At 33.1% G+C, this 14,498-nt stretch overlaps 1 protein-coding gene and 1 pseudogene across 2 annotated transcripts; both read right to left on the bottom strand.

Moving 5' to 3' along the window:
* Nucleotides 1-4,027: 4,027 nt before the first annotated feature.
* LOC143552010 (protein SRG1-like) lies at nt 4,028-5,484 on the bottom strand. The gene is made up of 4 exons (XM_077042320.1): nt 5,428-5,484; nt 5,076-5,314; nt 4,547-4,608; nt 4,028-4,365 (listed from the first exon to the last, which is right to left on the bottom strand). Exons 1-4 carry the CDS (start codon nt 5,482-5,484, stop codon nt 4,028-4,030), a joined length of 696 nt encoding a protein of 231 aa, XP_076898435.1.
* A 2,012-nt stretch (nt 5,485-7,496) lies between these two features.
* Nucleotides 7,497-11,191, bottom strand: LOC143552008 (pentatricopeptide repeat-containing protein At1g77360, mitochondrial pseudogene; annotated as a pseudogene). Its single transcript, XR_013138576.1, has 2 exons — nt 9,698-11,191; nt 7,497-7,884 (listed from the first exon to the last, which is right to left on the bottom strand). The product of XR_013138576.1 is annotated as a pentatricopeptide repeat-containing protein At1g77360, mitochondrial pseudogene (transcript).
* Nucleotides 11,192-14,498: the final 3,307 nt, after the last annotated feature.

Below are 14,498 nucleotides of genomic sequence, written 5' to 3'. Positions count from 1 at the left end.
ACACACACCAAGTGTGTGTTTTAATTTATTTTCTGTTTTAATGTTTATACTTTCCAACTTGACAACTTCAACCCCTCATGATTAATAAGTTATCTAGTTTAAGACTTTTTGAAATATATAAATATTTCACCATTATTAACTTAAGTACTAACTACGTTGAATGTTATCCTAGTTACGTGTTTCAAACTTTTCATGTTTCATACTCGCCTCGATTAATATAATATTTTGGGGTGTTACAGCCCGACCCTTTTAACCTGAAACTCGACAAACCCAGTACATGACGCGTTTACCTCATATAACGTAACAATGTGTTAAGTTATATGTATTTAGTATTCGTGCCCCAATTAATTTTTTTTTCTTTTTATTGAACACATTTACCGGTTACCCTTTGAGACACGCGATAAATATAGCTTGATAAAACAATAATATACCTATTTCATTATTCGATATTAGCATTTATATTTGGAAGCCATAACCGTGTCACGACAACAAACACAAAATATTTGATGTTCCTAGGAAAAACTCTTTAGTGATCTAGTGGTTGTAAATGAACAAAGGGCGGATGATGTATTTACAAGGAGTCACCATCGATTCAAGTTATGAGTTGAGCACTCGGTTACCACGGCCCTACTAAAGAAGGTGAAAGTAGAGGTGCACAAAAAAACCTAGAACCGAACCTGAAAAAAACCAGGACCGGATTTTTTTTATCCCCGGGTTTTCAATACCCGAACCCGTACCCGGCTCTACCCGTATGGAAGGTAGGGTATGCATTTCGGTGTTCGGACCCGATTTGAACCCGGTAATACCCGAAAACCCGAACCGGTTCCATACCCGGAACTGATTTTATCCAATACCCGAAACCGAGTATTTCAAATACATGATTTGTACCCGAAAACACCTTAAAAATACCCGAAAAATCCCCCCTAAAAAGTGCAACCTCTTAAAAAATCCAATATATACCCAAAAATATCCAGAAAAAAGTCCGAAAAAACCCTAAAATAGGGTTTTGCTAATAACCGAAAATAGAGTATTCAAAAACCGGGTTTGAATACCCAGTTCTATACTTGACCCGAACTTGATGCATAGGGCAAGGTTGCAAAAGTCGTTAGGCGGACCCTAGGCGGTCGACTGGGGAGTTGAGTGTACTTGGAGCCATGCAGTTAATGCCGAAAAATAGCGGATATCGGTCAATGACCGATATCTGAGATATCGGTGGGATAGCGGTATATATATATATATATATATATATATATATATATATATATATATATATATATATATATATAAAACACCAAAAGTTATCTAATAATAATACTTAAGTCTTAATACAATAATACCAAAATCATAAAAGTCAATAGTTCAAAACACAAAGTAACAATATTTTTAATTTAAGACATGATTTAACGTTCAATAATATACTGATTTAGGTTAAAATAAGATGGAATTGGGCTATGGGTTAATAAGGTAAACGATTTGGGCCCAAAAATCTAACAAACTTGGGTCAATAATATTGGGCTGATAAACTCAATGAGTAAACCGATATATCGGTTGTTAAATATCGTCAAATAGCGGTAAATAGCGCCGCAAATAGCGGTTCCGCTATTTTGACCGCTATTATACCACCGGGCCGCTATCCGCTATAGCACCACTATAGCGCCGCAATTAACTGCATAGACTTGGAGTACTCGGGGAGTACTCGGAAATGGTAAACATAAATAAAATTAGCTTTTGAATATATACGTCAAATATCATAAGTTTACAAATATTTATAACAAAATAAGTAAATATAAATATAGATAAGATAAATTCATTTTTAAATATAAAATCATTCTAAAATTTTCTGATCATTAGTTATAAAAAGTGATATTTTTTTTTAATAATATATAAATATGATAATATGTGTTGTTTTTTAAGTTAACTTCGGCTCAAGTTGACTGACTAGATGTGATTCTGGCTGAGGTTGATCACATTTGATCGATTCTTAGTAGTTAGTAACTAGGCGGAGTTATAGAAACTCCCATCGATGCCATACCTTGTAGCGAGTAATTGAGGAGTACTCGGCCTAATTTTACAACATTGGCATAGGGTATGGTTTTTAGAGATAATACACGAACCCGAACCCAACCCGGGTATTACGAATACCCGATTTTCCAGTATCCAATCATACCCGAACCCGGTTTCAAACCCAAAACCGGGTATTTGAAAAACCTGATTTGTGCACCTCTAGGTGAAAGTAGCATTGCATTGTCGTGTAAGATCAGGAAGAACGTGGTGCGGAATGATTGTGATTGATCTGGATTGCATTTGACAAATTGGATGTGTAATATGTAAGCATAGATTAGTGACAACAATAATGGAACCACAGAGTTCCGTTAGAGGCAAAAACAAGTCTATTTTTTTTCAACAACCAACACTCCTAATCCGTAAACGATAATGGTAAAATTCCATTTTTCAGAACTCGAACTTAGGACCTTCTCGTGGAGGAAAACCTTTCCCTGACCTCCCCCACCAAAATGGTGATGTAAGAAGTCTAAATGGTATATAAAAATAATATGAAATGATTTAGTATAACTTCAAACGTATAACTTATTAAAAAAATAAATTAATAAACTAGTCGTGGGATTTGAATTTGAGACCTCTTCAATATTTCAGACATGATTGATTATATAATTTATTAAATATGATCAGAATTTTATATAATATAGCATTTACGTTTTTCATCATTTGAGTATATCATATTTATTAGTTAAAATTAACCGACTACCATATCAATCAAAACAAGTGCATCAAATATCATTATTTATCAACCGTCTAGACTGAAATAATTTGGCCTTTTTACCAATTTAAGGTTTATACGGTTACTTCTTCTACACATGTCATATTGTAAAACCGCTTTGACGCTTTACTCAATATTTGAAATTTTGAACCGATCATGTGTTTTTACCTCACGCGAATCTTCAACCAACCCTTGTATCAGTCTAATCACAATCTTTCTTCAACGTGTATAATTTAATTAATACTTTTTGCGTTTCTTGAATTTGGTCGGAAATTTACATATACCCATTGACTTTAATGCAATAATGTTTGACAAGATGGGTAATAATCTATATCTATATTACATATAAAACATATTTGATTTCCAAGTCATCTCAGGCAAACCTCCGTCCGGCGACATTACAATCATGTAAACAATCAATTGCAATCAATATTACTTATGGGCTCCCTCCGTTACTCATCCTTCAGTTACACCTTTTATTGCTCTTCAATTGTCCCCATAACATCCAACTTATTCCCTTATCAATCAGTGAACTTCCGTGCCGTTAATTCGCGGCCTATTCCTTTCAATTTGGTGGCGTTGGTATGATTACTCCTCCTTATGTTCCTTCTATTCATATTATTTGGGTTAATTTCCTGTTTGTTGTTGATTTCAGTTACTTGATTATGTTAGGCTTAATTGCGTATTGTTGTTGCTGAGTTCATGAAATTGGGAAATAACGCGATAGTATTTGATTATACCTAGACTGTCTGCAACCCTTCAAATTTTCATTTTTAATGATCCCCTTCGGTTGGTGTCATTTTACAACCTATAGCTACTCGATTTGGCTATTTAAAGACTCAATGGTCTCAATTGAAATCTGAGGTAAGGCGTCAGTCCCATCGACCTTGTCTCCGGTAGTAGTGTTAACTCTTGGTTTGCTTCACACTGCCGATTTGCTTAAGCATTGGATTTTGGCATGGTTCATCCGATTTGCTTCACACTGCCTCAGGCGAGCACTACCACTGTCGCCGAAAGAGGTACACTTGTTCAACCAAATGATTTTGTTGAGTTTGTTTAGATTTAGGGAAGTTAGGTTTTAGACTTTATATACAAATGGTTCACATTGTTGCTAGCATTGCCTTAGTTTAGAGATTTGGATACCTGAGTGATTTGTGTTATTGCCTGTTGTCGTAATTTTGTTTTTTTTTTTAAGATCTTGTATGGGTTTTGAAGATATTGAAACGGGGAAAGAACTTGATTTTGTAGGGTTTAACTAGAAACTAATAATTTGTAAACAAAGCTAATTACTGTCAGTGTCGCCAACGCATCCGGTCGAGGTTTAACCGTTAGCCATTTTCCATCTTTGCGTATTTGTAGGCCTGCAGTTTCGTTTAACTGGTAGAGGATTGTTAACGCATCTGCATCGGAATGAGGCGAGAATCCCAACGCCATTTCGGGCTGGGGACATGGTGGATAATAATTCATTCTAATTGATTGGACACCATCTTGAAACAACTCATTTATTTCCTCTTTGTCCATCCCTAGAGCCTTGGCCATTTGATCCAATATTGACATTGCTATCCTTTTCATTTCATTACAGTGTGTTTCTTACTTCTCCATGCAGTTTTTGTCTTTATTTAAATTTATTCACAGAGAGTCAAATAGTTGAATGGTAACCAAAATAACCGATGTAAAAGGGCCGAAATAACTGGACCCAAGTAAAACAGCGATTTGGTTTTATGTTGTTTAGAAACTGATTTTTCGGTTCAGTTTTGGTTTAGCATCAACCAAAAAGCGAACTAAACCGAAAAACTGATTTCAAAGAGTTTATAAGAAATGGTACCAAGTAACTAAAAAGTTTCAAGTCCAAATGTGTAATAATCAATTAATCAATAATTAGCAAAAAAAATTAAAAATAAAAAAATATAGGCTCGATTCAAGGCCAAACTCATTATTATGGACCAAGTTTTTTTCAGCCCAAAAGTTTTAAACCCAAATGGTAAACCGTAACCGAACCAAACCCTTTGTAAACTGAACAAACCAGGAATTGAATGGTTTTCAAAGACCTAAAAAACGTCTTTTTTTGGTTCAGTATTAGCCCAAAACTAATCCATGCACACGCTCAAGTCTTTCTTACACTGGTTTTATATCACAACCAGAAGTATGATTTCGGTTATTTAATATCAAATAATGAGTTTCAAAATGCATGATGTCAAGTTTTAGCTAGAAGTTGAACCTGAGGATGAGTGGCAACTTCTGAAAGAGTTGGAGCTGTCTGAGATTATGTGGAAGAGTGGTTATGTAAAACATGTCTGACCAGTCAAGCTTCTGAAAGAGTTGGAGCTGTCTGAGATTATGTGGAAGAGTGGTTATGTAAAACATGTCTGACCAGTCAAGCTTCTGCTCCTCGTAAACGACAAACAGCTGACCGAAACCTTTGTGGTTGTCTTCTTCCTGCCAAAGCTTCCGTTTCTCCTCCATTGGAAGCTTGAACATGTTCAAGATTTCCCTATTGAAATCCTCTAATAAAGACTCACTAATTCCATGATTTATAACCTATTTTGTTCTTATCAACCAATTCTTTAGTCCTAAAGTTGATCAAAAATGTCTAAATCATGTCTAATATAGCCCTCGCGCCTAGCCCCAAGGCTAGGTCTTTGTCCCATTACTACACCCACACACACTAACCCGCTACTAATCCATATTATAACTTGACTAAAATTCATGGCTGCCAAATGGGTTGTGTTGGTGAGTCGACACGAACACAAACTTTACACTAACACGACCCATTTAACCCGAGGAAAACCATATTAATTACTACTTTCTAATTCTAAGTGTACATATTATTTTTATTTTTCTAAGCAATTATGCTTATGCTATTCCAATTTATTTTCAAAATTTGATATTAAAATACACAGACAAGCTACAAGGGTATATATGGAAGTAAAAAAAGGGAAGGTGTGTTTCAGATTGTTGCGTACAGGGTATTTTACATTTTTACAAAAAAATAATTCGGTCAAAGATTTTTTGACTTTTTAATAGTCAAAAGTGTGTGATCCGGTCAATTGTTGTGTTCGGGCCTGATTCATGTTAATTCAAAAGAAGACTCGGTTCACTTATATAACGGGTCACGTGTTCATTCGGAACAAAAATTGTTACGGGCTTCTTTCGTTTTCGGGCACTAATCGAAGTGTTGCATCAGTTGCTACAACATCAATTTTTTAGTTCCAAATTGACAATCTAAAACAAAATGGTTCTTTTTCTTATGCATTTAGGAAAAAGATTACGAATCAATATGTGGAACGATGGCTCAGTGATCTCCAACATCAAGCTTACAACATAGATGACGTCATCGATGGTGGCAACCAAAGCTATGCATCATGAGTTCACCCATGAATCAGAAGCCATCAACAGCGAGGTAAGAAAACAAATCAGATTCAGAAGCCTAAACTTCACTTTAGGCATGTAAACGAAAACTAGTGTGTCATGTTCGTGTTTGTTCGTTTAACTCTAACCGAACAAATGATTGAACATGAACAATTAAACGAAGGGGTGTTTGTTTATGTTCGTTTGTCGATAGTAAAAACAAACAATTCATAAACGCGGACGGACATGAATAATAAAAGTAAATATGAACATCGGTATATAGGGCTAAGAAAACAAATAAATAAAACTAACCTAAATTGTGATATTGATGCACTAATATTTTTGCCATGAAGTTTATATATATCATGTTATAGTTTGGCTCATTGGTTGGTCAAACAGTTAGCTTTATTACTAAATGGTGTTTTGTTGGTTGATAATACTTTCTATATTAAGTTTGAATATTTTGTGAATTAGCAATATCAACTCCAACTTCCGGTGTCTCAATATTCATGTTGTTATATTTCATTTTCATATATATCAACCATGCATCATTAATATGTAATCGGGTAATATATATTTGTTAACATAATCAAGTGGAATATTATATGCATTTTTTTAACATTCTACGAGTTTATAAACACACGCATAACACATCTAATTGTCAACCATTTTCCATTTACTAACAACTACCAACGCCACCACACCATTTCTGTTATGCTTTTAAATTTGGTTAGTTCCAAAATAAAGGAAAAGTAAATTAGTAGGCTTTTACAGGTTGAGCATTTCATGCTTGAAATAAAGGCTACATGGCCTACTAGAAATCTACACTTTGGTTCATCACCAAAGTAAATAAATTAGTAAGTTACAAATTTGACCGTATTATATATAGTCTCTATTTCAGATCGTTTCCAAGAGCTGATTTTGCCGAGTCAAAGGGCAGTTTGATCATTTTTAGATTTCTTTGCTTCATCATTTGTCATTAATTCATTCCTCAACGTTACATGCTCACTTTTTTTGCAGGCGGGAAACTAGAAGCAAGGGGAGAAATCACTTCTTTCACTTTGGTAGCAAGTTTTCACAAAAAATTGAGATTGGGAAATTCGGGATCAGTACCATTACGGTACCGAGCTCATCCCTACCTAACATCTTTATTTATTTAGTTTTGGACATTTCTTCAATTTTTTTTACAAATTATGGTAAACATGATATTTTTTGGGACTTTAATATGGATAATTACTTTCACTTTTAGTTGTTTTGTATTTGTTCACATTCATTTTGTCTTCAATTGTTTTAGTTACTGTTGTTTTGTATTTTGAACCGTAACAAACCAAAAGTCTGAAACACTATAAAACGAGCTCCCGCAGTCTATGTCATGACATTAGTCTTCTGTCAGTTTCAACCATCTTTCTTTCTTATATTTTCTTATATTAAGATGTCTTGTAGAAGTTTTTTCTTAACTACTAGCTCACACACCTTTAAACTTACATTTAAATCACGCTGTCTACATGCCAATTTTACATAATCAAAAACAATAATAAATAGTTAATAATAAACCTCAAACTTTATTAAAACCTCAAAAACAAATAGGACGTTACAATAAAACAAACTCTAAGCTAGAAGTGTTGTAGAGATCGATGGTCGCTAGTCGGCTGGTGAGGTGGGGACTAGCAATTCATCGTGATTAACTGGAATTAATAGGCGATTAATCGGTAATTAATCAGCGTCTGGTCAGGATTTTTACAACCATCAAGCTATATTACCTGCCATCAAGGTAGGAATACAATTGAGCAAGTACAACAAAAGATAAAAGGCATACAAGTCTAACAAATAAAATGAGATGATTAAACTACAAAAACGGAAGGTTGACAATATAACATAATAATAAGTTAACAGCTTTCTAGAAACTTAAGTTGTTAGATTCACTTGTCCTTTATATTAGTCGTCCGTTTTAGAATCTAAATGTGTGTTCTGACACTAATATGGTTTGGTAAACTTCTCAAAGTTTAGTACACATGAAATGCCATTTATTAATGCTTCTAGAAAACCAAAATAGCAAGTTGAAATAACTGAATTTAACTTGAAAAATAATAGTAACAATCTCTCCTAAAATTAAAATTCTTCAAATTCCAAGTGGACGACTCGTTTTGATATCCAGGGAAATATATGGTTTACTTCGTGGAAAAGTCATGAAGATTATCGAAAAAACAATGTAATATTGTTATAAACGTTTTAAAATATAATGAACATTTGTTGTACTTGTTTACCTAAGTATTTTCAGTGAAAAGCTAGCGTGGCAGGATAACAAGAAACAGTGCACATGGTTAACAAGATTGCGATAACAAGATAATAGGACCAACAAGGAACCAGAACAAAGCAAATCTAAAAAATTCTTAATTGTGCACTTGTACAAATTCATAGTCCAAGCAAAATAACATATCATATCATAAGGAAATACCCATTGAGCTAACTCGGTTAATGTGGATGGGGTGTGTCACACACACAACCATATGACCGTATCAACAATATCTGTATAGGTATATGAGTAACCATTAAATTATCAATATTCAATAATATTGTAATAGTATCATAGGCCTCCTATCAATAATCAGTAACCAGTAATCCCTAATCAATATGCTCAGTCTTGGTTTAAAAAGGCGTGCCTGATTCATGAGGCGCACAAGGCAATTGATCAAGAAGCCCAGCATGAGTGTGCTAAATCTTATTAAGCGTCTAATCAGCTACAGTAACCAAACTAGGTGATATGAGAAACAAGCAACAATGAGTTCGAGGCATCTATAATCCGATTGGGATACTTAAATCTTGTTAACTAGATATTTATCATAAAATCTCGTTAATTGCTAAAGCAGAACTTCAATTAACCATGTTTCACAGTTTATTTGTTTTCAAAAACAATAATTTCTTCAAACTATTTTAATGTTCACACAAAGTCTTTTCTCATCGAACTAGTATTTTTAACAACCTTATTTTAATAGAATAAATTTACGCACGTCCCCAAAATCCATTTTTGTTAGACTACGCAAAACATATTTGTTTATAATTAATTATCTTTTTTTAAAATCTGAGACATAGAATTAGATTTATGAAAGGCAAACTTGGGTCTTAAGAGAGTTTGAAAACAATCATGGGCCAGCGATATTAATCTGCTGGCCAAATAACTATGTCCAATGAAAAATAGTAGGTTACCACGATTTAGTCGAAACAACTAGTGGATATATGAATAGCAATCCAAACAAAAGTAGAGGTGGTAAATAGGCGGGCAGGATAACATATGTTGGGTATGGATCGACCCGAGATATTTTCCACACATAAAAACTTAACTAATTATAAATAACTAGTATGTCAAACTTTATTGCAAATGCTGTAATATTCATACATCAATCTAACTTCCGACCTGTTCAACCCATTAAACATGTCTTCTTAGACTATTTTCCTTAAGCACAGATTAATAAAGTAGATACTAATGCAGGTCACAAGAAGTTCAGAATAACAAACATAAATATTAAACAGACATAAATAACTGAAAGATAATATTTTAGCAGAAAGGAAACTAACCTTAAACTTATGAGTCTCTTGATCAATCACACAGTGGCTCTTTCACCAATAAATCCAGCTTCTGCTGCAAAAATTCAAGCACGTCATCGCGTTTTTGGTCAATAAGCAACTTCCTCAGCCTCGCAAAAGTTAACCTCGGTGGTCTAATTCCTTTTTCAATCATTTCTTCCATTAACACACAAGCTTGAGAAGCATCTTCATTTTCACACAACCCGTTAATAAGAACCGAAAACGTATGCAAACTCGGAACAAACTGTTTCCTTTTCATAAATTTCCAAACTTTAAACGCCATCTCAATATCCCCACTCTCGCTAAACATCTTTATCATAATCGTATATGTATCGGCATCCGGGTCACAAATCTTGATCATCCTTCTAAACACCTTAAACGCCTCATCAGTTTCTTTACGTTCTATCAAAAAATTCAAAAGAATGTTACAAGTTCTTGCATTCGGCTTCACCCTTTTACTCTCCATCTCGTTTAAAACTCGATAAGCGTTTTTTAACTTGTTTACTTTACAAAACGCGCTAATCAACGCGTTGTAAACTGCCACGTCAGCACTCACACCATTCTTTTCCATTTCAAGAAACGTGTCAACCGCATCTTCAATCCGGTTTTCGATTCCGTACGTGTGAACCAAAATGCTGTATATGAAAGATGTCGGTTGACAGTTGTTCACTTCCATTTCTTTAATAATATCAATAGCTTCATCTACTCTACCTGCTTTACATAAAACATCAACCATGATCCCGTATGTCACAATATCGGGTTTACACCTGTCATTAATCATTTCTCTATAAATTTCCCTTGCTTTTGGCAAATTGGGTTCGCGACCCCACCCTTCGATTAAGATGCTATATGTTTTCTGGTCGGGAATAAATCTATCTTTCATCGTATTGAAAATCTCCTGAGCTTTTCTTACATTCTTGGATTTGCATAAAGCACTTAATAAACCGTTAAACGCTGCTAAATTTGGAGAGACATTGTATTTTTCCATGACATTGAAGGTGTAGATTGCCTCTTCAACTTTGTGGGCCCGTGCGTATTTTCTCATAATTATACAAAACGTCTCGATATTGAGCAAGTTTTTGGCTCTCATCGTGTTTACAAGATCCCACATGATTTCATATTGTCTTATTTTGGCTAACGATTCGATTACTGCGTGGTACGCACGAATGCTGTGCTGATAGTAATGTTGTTTTCCGGCCCATTCGAAGAACTGGTAAGCGAGCATACCGGCGTTCCGGGACCTTCTGAGGACTTCTTCTACTGATTCAGGTGAAGGTCTTAATCCACTTTGGTCAAGTGTGGTTGCAACCCCGAGTTTTGGGCAGGATATTAGAATTTTGCATATTTGATTTGATGCCTCGAGTGCCACTTTGTTTGCTTCAACCGAGCAGTATGTCCGCATATAGATAATATTTCTGAACCTTGATTTTGTAGGGTTGGTAAGTATTCGGAGCATATTGTCAAGAAGCACCTAGAAAAGTTCAAGTATAAGTATCATTATGCTATTAAAAGGTCATATATAACTATGATGCTCGGAATAAAATGAAATAATAGCAGGGTATAAATTGCTAAGTAAGAATAATTATTTGAATTTTTCATGTCCTAATTCAGCGGTTTTTTTTGAATCCTAAACTAGTCGATAGGTACGCCCGAACGATATATGAGCATGATCCCACATGAAATGGAATATAAATGATCAACATAACTTACTTAAGCATGTATAAATATGAATATTAACTAATGTTCTAGGGTTGACAGTATAGGCAGTGAATTCAAAAATATCTGACAAACATTCAAGTGAACTGATAGAGGCATTTGATCGAACACCTTGTGTGCATATGAAATGTAATTAATTTTACAGTGACGGAGAGATTGAATAAAGAGTTTGAGACTTGCCATGTCAGAGTGTCTGGGCTTCAACTTTCGACCGTGGATTACAGTTTTATGTCGCTAGCTGGATGGGCAAAGCAAATAAAGCACCATCTGCTGATTCTGCTCTACAAACTCAGAACTAACTTAATTTGTTTAGCTTAATAACTACTAGCTTATTGACCCGTGGGCGCCACGTGTGGAAGTAATAAATTTTGTAACATCAACCGATAATATGAAAGTGAAAAACTAAATTCATACATACATATGGCGACGATAATAGAATATACAATTGTTAATAACATTTGTATCAAAATTAAAATTTTATTAAACATAACTTTCAAAGGAAAATAAAATGAATTTTACAATCATTCGATAGATTAAAAATAACAACTTCATATATTACTAAACAGTTCCTTATAAACCACATTTGTAGTTTTATTTGTAACTTTACCCTCCTAATCTAAGATAAACATTTTAACTCCGGCACTACTCTTCACTCGGGATAAAGCCACATATAACTGACCATGTGTAAACACCGGATGTCGAAGATATATTCCAACTCTTGTTAGGGATTGGCCTTGACTTTTGTTAATTGTCATTGCAAAACAAACCGTAACAGGGAACTGTCTTCTTTTCAACTTGAATGGCAATTTTTTATCTGAAGGAGTTAGTGTACTACGAGTTAAGTACGATGACCAATGTTTGTACCCGAAATAACCTTTACTTCGATAAAACGCCTACCCAATTGAGTAACTTGTAATCTTGTTCTGTTGCATAAACCGTTTTTCTGATCAATATTCCTTAGCAACATTACTGGCACACTAACTTTTAGAACCAATTTATGATTAGGCATACCATAAAGCTTCAAACCATTTAGAAAATCCGGTGAGTGCAATGCTGGATCAAAACCAGGCCCAACACTATTAGAGTTGTCTATACCATCAGAACTTAGATATTCAACTTCTTCTCCCGAAAAGAAAGTTAAAAATCTGTCATTAATATCTTGGACAATCTCGTCTAAATGTTTAATATTTACAATCAAAATACTTTTAGTCAAGCATAGATGTTTGAATATTGATAACATTAAACTTTATTTTGTTTAATATTAAAGGAAAACAAAACGTATACTTATATTAATGTTAATACATTTTAAAAATACATAAAGAGAGAAATATCGGTATCCTGTACATAAAATTTAGTGTTGCGTATAAGAATAAACTTTATTTTTTATCAAACCAAAGAATGACTAAACTTATACTTACATTAATGTTAATACGTTATAAAAATACATAAATAAATAAATAATGGTATCCCGTACATAAAAGTTCGTGTCGCGTATAAGAATTTTAATAAATATTATTTTATTTACTTTCACTGTGTTTTTAGTTATGTCGTAACAAATATACAGTGATATACGCTATTCTCAATTCCATTATGTTTTTTTGTAACATAAAACTATGTATTTTCAAAATTGTTTAGATAAAATTGTAAAATTTTGGGTTTTGTTATGTGTGCTTGTTAGATAATTATTAATGGCTTTCATCATAAAGTGTACAATAGTAATTAATGGTAGAAAGTTAAATATAGTTGATGATTTATGCTAATAAGTATATAATTCGTTTTAACTTTTAATACCTACATTATATTTAAAAACTTAAAATTGCATTTCAAGAGTTAAACTTTCATATAAAATAAGTTTAGGAATTTAAGTTTAGGTAAATACATGAAAAGATTAGTGTTTAAACAAATACATTTATTGATGAATTTGGTCCAATTTTAACTAATTAGATGTTAACATTTAAAAAAAAAAAAGAAAACAATCTACATTTATTGATGAATTTATTTCTATTTTAAGTGATTGTTAGTTAAATATTATATGTAACTCTGAAAGTAAAAAAAATAGTTAAAACTTAAAATTATCTAATAATTTAATCCAACAAACTTATGTGAAACTATAAATTTAATATTAATTTTCTAAAATATACATATTGAATAAATAAATAAATAAACGATAACTAACTATTTAATTTGAAATCAAAAACTTAAACACCTTATGAAATTATTGATTATTTATGTTTAAAAGTCTAAACTAACATATAGCAATTCCATTAATAACAAAATTATACATAAAGCAATAAATCATTCACACCTTTTGTTTACTTAACATATGTATATATATGTTAATAGTTGACAAAAATATTGAATAAGTAAATTACATACGTTCATGTTACATAATACTATGTCTTATTTAACATTAGTACTGCCCTAGTTAGTTATGTATGATTTAATTAAGTTTATATGTAGACAATAATTATAAGACAATATTAAAGTAAGGTAAACATAATACCAAAATTATATGTAGACAATAATTATAAGACAATGATGTTATTTGTAAGCAAATAATAGAGAGGATAAATAAAGTAGTTGATCTAAAATTTAAACCAAGGAAAATAGAGAATACAAATTTAAAACAACACATAACATAAGGAAAACACAAATTCATTGATATCCATATGAAATTCAAACAAGATAAATAAAACCAAAATCACAATGTCAAATAAAGAACAATAAAAACAAACACATCCATAGTCAAACAAATAAAAAAAGCAAATATGCATGCAAAACGCTGCATTTATTACGAACTTCCAAATCCGTCCATTTTATATGTTTTGCATTCGAACGGTATCTCCCTCACCAACATTAGCATCAACAGTTGGTTGTTCGTCAACCTTCGTCTTGGTTGCAGACATACCAGTGTCATCCTGACCATCATAAGTGTCATCCAACTTCCGCTTGAGTTTTACATCAATGATAGGTAAAGAAATATCCTTTCCGTCAAGCGATGAAAGACGATCAGTAATAACATCTTCAGAATTTGAAATAGGAGTGAATTGGTCGGACGAAGGCGTCAACAACTCCT

This window comes from Bidens hawaiensis, unplaced genomic scaffold (genome assembly GCF_021521415.1).
Source record: "Bidens hawaiensis isolate Kalapana, Puna unplaced genomic scaffold, B.hawaiensis_p1.1 tig00016747_1, whole genome shotgun sequence".
Lineage (NCBI taxonomy): Eukaryota > Viridiplantae > Streptophyta > Magnoliopsida > Asterales > Asteraceae > Bidens > Bidens hawaiensis.
This window is presented reverse-complemented; position numbering and strand designations above follow the sequence as displayed.

Bases quoted from the DNA above. Each gene is read 5' to 3' on its own strand.
- LOC143552010 (XM_077042320.1), bottom strand. From the start codon at position 5,484: ATGAATTTTAGTCAAGTTATAATATGGATTAGTAGCGGGTTAGTGTGT. The intron at 5,315-5,427 runs GTAATGGGACAA...AGAACAAAATAG, and splicing joins GGTTAGTGTGTGTGGGTGTA to GTTATAAATCATGGAATTAG. The intron at 4,609-5,075 runs GTCAGACATGTT...GAAACTTTTTAG, and splicing joins CTCTTTCAGAAGCTTGACTG to TTACTTGGTACCATTTCTTA.